This window comes from Oryzias melastigma, linkage group LG5 (genome assembly GCF_002922805.2).
Source record: "Oryzias melastigma strain HK-1 linkage group LG5, ASM292280v2, whole genome shotgun sequence".
NCBI classification, from domain to species: Eukaryota; Metazoa; Chordata; class Actinopteri; order Beloniformes; family Adrianichthyidae; genus Oryzias; species Oryzias melastigma.
The window spans coordinates 18977140-18983863 of record NC_050516.1 but is presented as its reverse complement, the minus strand read 5'-3'; the positions used below and the strand labels follow the sequence as shown (position 1 = coordinate 18983863).

The 6724-nt window shown below is 36.4% G+C and overlaps 1 protein-coding gene across 2 annotated transcripts in view; it reads right to left on the bottom strand.

The window, feature by feature from the left end:
* Positions 1 to 6724, bottom strand: part of LOC112145201 (plexin-A2) — an 80378-nt gene that overhangs the window by 40153 nt on the left and 33501 nt on the right. For both annotated transcript variants that reach the window (XM_024270308.2, XM_036211967.1), the window contains 3 exons: positions 3601 to 3701; positions 632 to 755; positions 91 to 244 (listed from right to left, as the gene is read on the bottom strand). In XM_024270308.2, coding sequence (XP_024126076.1) covers positions 91 to 244; positions 632 to 755; positions 3601 to 3701 — 379 coding nt within the window. The remainder of the gene's footprint in view (positions 1 to 90; positions 245 to 631; positions 756 to 3600; positions 3702 to 6724) is intronic.

The window sequence follows — 6724 nt, the reverse complement described above, 5'->3', positions numbered from 1 at the left end:
CCTTTTCCCATTACCACATCAAAAACAACCCAATTCTCATCCAATCAGCTGGGTTTTTATTGGATTTTATTCTAACATTGATGCACTCACCTTGTCCTTCTGGTATCCGTGGAACCTCCTTTCCAGCTGGAGAGAGACACATAACTCTGTTCCCTTTGACGTGGCCATCCGCTTGGGTCTGCTGTCCAAACGAGCATGTAATCCCAGCAGAAAGGTCTGGGACATTGTTCACCTCAAGCAGGAGCTAAAAGAAATTTAGAGGCAAGGTTAATAAAGAATTTTTCCATGCCTTGGCACTTTTTTCCTACATGTCACTGAGGATTAAGAGCCTAGAAAACTGTCTGAACCTGAGATTTTAATTTCTTAGATTAGAGTATTTTTCACATTTCTTTTGCATCTTTGGAGTGTTTTTTGTTAAATTAATTATGATACAGTGTCACATGTGCTTTTATTATTTGAGGTTTAGTTTATCCTAACAAGTGAGTTTGAAAATGTTTGATTATGTTTGGATTTAGGCAAACACTTACTTCACAAGTGCCTGTTCAAAGCTAATCACGCTGATTGCTGAAACACAGTGACATTTTGAGAGGAGTGACGGGATCATGATTGTTGGAAAGATGAGCAGACTTACAGGGACACTATGTGCTGATACGGCGATGCTGTCCGGGTGAGAAATGACCTTCACACAGCGGTCAATGTCAGTGGCAAATCGGAAGCTTTCGTCCATCCGTGGACAGCGATCCCTCCTGGAGCACCTGTTAGAATTAATGATAGCACAGTTAATTCATGTGAGATTTATAATAAAGTCATTATTTTATGTTTATTACAGTCATTTCCAAGGCTGAATCTCCAGTTTATCTGATAGAGTAAAGCATTGCACCCTATCTCTAATCACATAGTTGAAGGTGAAGGTAGGAACTCCGATTGATTGGTAACTGGGAAGTTTTGTCTTTTGACTCAACTTTCTTTCCCCAAAAAATCAAAACAAGTCTACTTTACTGTGGACACTACACAAATCTGTAAGTTTTTATTAATTCATGTTACAACAGTATGCTCTAATACCCAAATTCCTGGAATTCCTGGAACCAATTATCAAAATAATTGTTCATTTTGTGGTGCAAGCACCACATTTGGCATGGAAGTACCTTAGTATCCCTCCTTTCAAAAATACAGATAAGCCATGAGAAAATCAAAGATTTTAAAATATATGTTATATAGATATGATAGTACTCTGTGGGAACCCCTCAAGTTTAAAGACTTTTTGTGTTTGAAGAGTCTATATTGTTGAGACCGAAGTATATAGACATTGAGTATTTTTTGCAACAATGGCCGACATCTTTACAAATGGACGCCATTTTGGATATTTCTAATGGGCTTTTCTAAAAGGGTGATCCTACTGTATATCCATGCCAAATGTGGTGCTTGTACCACAAAATACACAATTTGTTTGAAATATCAACAAATTCCCTTTTTTTTAAACTAATTTGGTTATTCCACATTTTAGTGCAAATCATGACTTCAGGAGGCCAAAAAGGCTACGTCATCTAAGAAGAGTAGAAATTCAGTCTCCAACTCTTTTTGTCATTATCTCTTACAAGGGACTTTGTCCATGAATAACAGACAAAATCGGGGTCAAAAGGAAGCCCCACCAGAGAGCAGCTCTTTCCTGAGACTCACTAACAGCAATGCAGACCAAGCTCCCGTTCTTTTTGTATAGAAATTAGGGATGTAACAATTAATCAACTTCATTGATCAATCGATTAATATTCCTACAAACCAACCGAATTGATCAGTGTGAGGTAAGTTATTAATCAAATCGACCACTACCATCATTTAATTGTTTTAAAATGAAATAAATTGATTATATTGATATTGGAAACACTTTGAATTTAGCAAAAACATGGGACTATACAGTATGGATATCCAATGACAAGATACAGTCCAATCCTTTTCTTTATGTCTACAAAACCAGATTTGAAACAAAATGTGCATTATATGTGCAAACTCTCAATGTCTTTGGAAATCATATCAAGAGCAAAAAGTTGGTCCAGTGTTTAACTGCCAAAATAATAAAAAAAAGGTATTTACAAAGGAACTGTCCTTGGTTTCCTCTTGTTTATATCCTAGAAAATTATATAATATACCGAATACAAAAGCTTCAAGAGGCAATAATGCAATTAAACATTGGAAGTGAAACGGTCAGCACTATTATGTGACCCTGAAAAGAACATCTCAAGCAATTTGTTTAGTGCTGGAAATGGAGAGTGGTTACTTTGTTGCTAGGAAACTTTTTGTTGTAATCAAATCAATATTTATTTGAATGAAAGAGAAATAAAGTTTGATCTAAGCTGGCAATTAAAACAGTCATGAATGTATCTTCAAAAAAAGGACAAAACGTGTCTTTTTAAATAGCGTTTAATACATGTTTAGTTGTTACTGAGAGGGAGGTGCATCCTCAGCAGGCTTAGCCTCTGCTGTAATAAACCTCCGCATAAACGGTGGTGTAGAAACATAGCGGCAGCTGTTGCTGCTTCACCTCTTGGAGGCAGACCACAGACAGCAGAGTACACACAGTGACCCTTTGACCCCTCATCAACTGAAGTGCTTTCAGACATGAGATGCCTTTCATCACTGATTGTCTGTCATTGCCTTTTATTTTGTCCTTTTATTAAGATTGTTTTCTCATCAAACCCCTTTTTTTAGGCTTTTGTACATGTTCTTAAAACCCTGCTGTCACCCTGCAGGATGTTAGATGTTTCACAACGGACAAGGAAATGACAATTTGAAAGCAACACGACGCTGAAGATTAATCAGAAAGTTTTTTTAAGAAAAAAGTACATAAATTGCAAGACATAAAAGTGGAACTTAATTTGTCAGTGCAATTGGTCATTATTCTTGAGGTGATTCCTATCAAAGCAGTGCTCAATACAAAAAAAGATTAATAAACATAAAGCAAAGTCAAGAAAAAAAACGGGATAAGATACATTAAGAAAAATGTTCTTTTTTTACACTTCACTGCTGTTTGCATAAAATAAAAAGCTGCAATTTAAATAATGCAGATCACCATCAAAATACTGCCGGCTCCAACGCAGACGTGAAATGATGAGACGGGGTTAAATCCCAGGCTGAGGGCAGCTTCAAACACTGCGGCGGGTTCAGAAACAGGCTTTTAATCTTCTGAATCCCCTTTGCTCCATATCGAAGTGTTATGCAAGCTAACCTGGGGGTCAGATAATTAAGATGGGGGAGATAAGCTTGGTCCGTCAGGTCCAAAACTCTCCCCGGGTATGCACAAATGCAGCTGTGCACCCGCTGTGACTGCCAGACTAATCCCTCCCTCCTCCATTAACACCAGTTGTCTTTTCACTCAGTAGATAATAACACATAGAATACATGCAGCGTCCGTTGTTCTAAATGCGTTTGTTTAAAAGGGACATCCCTATTTAACAACCACTTTTGAGTGAATTTGCCCCACTGATGATCAGCAGAAAAGTGTTCTTTTAAACGCTCTGATCCTCACTTATAGCTGAGCAGTTTTGTAAATAGCCACATTTTAATCCCTAATGATGTGTGTATGCGAAGGAGAAGATAATAACTCACATGTTGTGCAGAACACACCAGCCACAGTGGGGATCACCAGAGCTGAGGCACTCAGCACACGTACCGTACTGCTCACAGGACTCCACTGGGACCTGGACCACCTGGATCAGAAGAGAGGGAAAAGAAAATGAAACCTAACAGGTTCAACTGTTGAAACTTCAGCAAGAATTTTACTAGAAGTACAGCATATTTTTCTGAAATTATTTTAACAAATCAATGAATTGTGGTTTAAGGGATTCTACAACCAAATATTTATTATTACACCTGCTACAAATCCTCCAAAACATGTTTCCAATTCCTATAAAATATTAACCCAGATTAACCCTAGAGCACTATTGCATAGTATTTAAGTGATTTTCAATATTTTCTTAGGATTTTTTTTCTTCTCAAATTCCCAAATTGTCAGAAATTTCCGAGCATGTTTTTAGGATCTTCCTATGTTTTTATTTTCCATTTTTTTTACATACACCATAGTTAAAAAATAAAAATATCTACTTTAATTTATCATGTCTTAACATATTTGGATCTATTTTTAATGACAACTACTTTATATTGGGTATTATAAATTGGGTAAAAATTACTCAGTAAAAGTGATGGTGTAACTTTTTATAGTAAAAGTGTTCTAGTTTTAAATAAATGATATTTGGAAGAATGTGCAAAACACCACACTCAATACTGATATTTTAACATGAGAAATTAACTTGTAAACAAGTCACTAAACACACATACATCAATGTTTTTCTTGCCTGGATGGAATTTTAAAATGCATGTAGCTCCTTATGAAGAGACAAAAGTATGATCTAAAATCTCAAATGAACCTATTTTAACTCAGTTGACCAATTGCCTATTTAGTAATAAAATCAGCACAAAAAATAGCAGTTTTAGTGGTTTTGTTTAAGTGACATTCCAAATTGGTAAATGGTGTATACTTATGTAGCCATTATCTACATTGCAAACTTCTGATCAGAGGTTGATCGCTCTACCAATGCATCATGGGAGCCCCATTTAGAATCCCCAAAGCAACATTCATTAGTGGAAATAAGGCCCACAGATGTGCTGCTACCATGTAACAGGTTACAAGTCAGTTTGATCCACTATAGTGGTGCATTTCCATTAGTGCCGACTCAGCACAGCTCTCTCTGGCACTACTTGAATTCAAGACTTTTCCACCAAGGGGCACATTGCCCTGCAATAGCAGGACAGCTGGTCAAGGCTGTTCCTTATGTAAAAAAATAAATAATAACAAATATATATATATATAAATGCACACACACAGTAGTGTGCTTTGGTGATTTGTCTTTGTTCTAAAACCAAGCCAAATATTGGCAATTTCAGGTGAGTCGCTTAAAAAAACCGCATATAAGTATTCAAGATTGTATTAATATCTGAACCAGATGAGGATCAAACAAGCAAATGTAGGACAAATAATCATCCAACACTAACAAAAAAATGTACTATATATATATTAATCTTGGTTTTATTGAGTGAGAGTCATAAATGTGACAAAGGTTCTGATTTACAGATAACAGAAGTGTCAGTTGAGCTCTAACCAAAGGATGTCTAGTGTTTTTAAGTCGTGATGAGTCACAAGATTGAGTACTCAGATGTGGTCACAAGCTACATACATTTTATTGGGTTGTAAAACTAAGCTATACTGTTTCATCACATTTTACAGTAAGACTGACACCCTAAAACTGTGACAAATGCGTTATATTATGCTTTTTATGTCAAAGAGAAAAAAAAAACTACAGATTAATCAGGTCACAAGACTAAAACTCGATTTTTATGCAAAGAAAAAGGTTTGATTTTGATTGAAGTAGTTATTAAATTACTAGTATAATATTTACAGCTTTTCGTATTGTTTTTAATTATAGTGCAATTCATGTACAGTACAGTTGCTAATTATATTCAATTTATAACTTATTTTACCGTCATCATAAATTCTATTGGGGTGCAGAAAGGTTAATGTAATTGAGAAAGTACGAGTAAAACTTTTTGATGAATTAGATATTATAATCAGATTAGATATTACAATGTTGTTTCACATCATTCCGTGTGAAAGACTCGACTAACATCAAAATGTCCTCTCCCTGCTCTTCCTTTTGGCACAAATTTAATTCATTAATATTAAGTTTTCCACCCAAGACCAACCAGTTTTGAAGTGCACTTCTGCACAAGCTTTTTATTTGAATTTATTTTTTCCTATTAAAGTAAGATGATTTACGGGACCCTGTATGTTTGTGCTGATTTCAGCAGAAAGAAGACCTGACAACCAGAGCACCACAAACTTCTGGCAAAAGGCATCCGCCTTCCATTAGTGAGAGCGACTCTGTTGCACCATCCCGAGTAAAAACATTTAGAGCAGCAGCCTTTGCCTGACCGTCTCTTTCCTTGGTTATTATTCTAGGTCTGGACATATGATGCAAGCTATTTCCTGATGTAAGCAAATCACAAATGAAGAGTGGATTATGGATTAAAGTGTCTCCGGTGCTTGTGATAGCATAAGTGGGTGCTCTCTCAGGTCTGTGTTGGCAAAATGGATTATCTGCTGCTGCCTACAAATAACCTGCTCTTTTTTTTTTCCCTGCAAGCAGTTCAGAACCCATTCAGAGCATTCCATTAGCAAAATTATGTTTCAGCATGGGAGGGGCTGAGGGCTCTAATCCTTGAACTGTTGTGGTCAGGAGCTCATCCAAACTAAGTTAATTGTTCTGTGACCATTACTGAGAGTGACCTTTACAAGGAGAACGCTGCAGACCTGCTTCCTGCTGCCTTGTTAAGAATCAAATGTGACGCTTGCACTGCTGATAACATTCAGTTTGTTTAGTGGAACTGACCTGATTAGAAGCTCACTCGACTAAATCAAGAAAAGATCAAAAGACAGGTCCTTACGTTTGGTCACGGGGGGCCAGAATGATAGCTGCTGGGTGCATGAGTGAACATCGCTTACATACTGTATTATCTTCATTTGTCTTCATCTGTTTTTCTTCCCTCTTTTAGAGTAGTTTTTGATTTATTAAATTGATCTGATAAGCAGAGTTTATGTAACTGACTCAATTTATAACACAAATGAAAAGGTGGTTTCTAATTCAATATGTGAGTCAAAATAAAGTCAAAATCAATC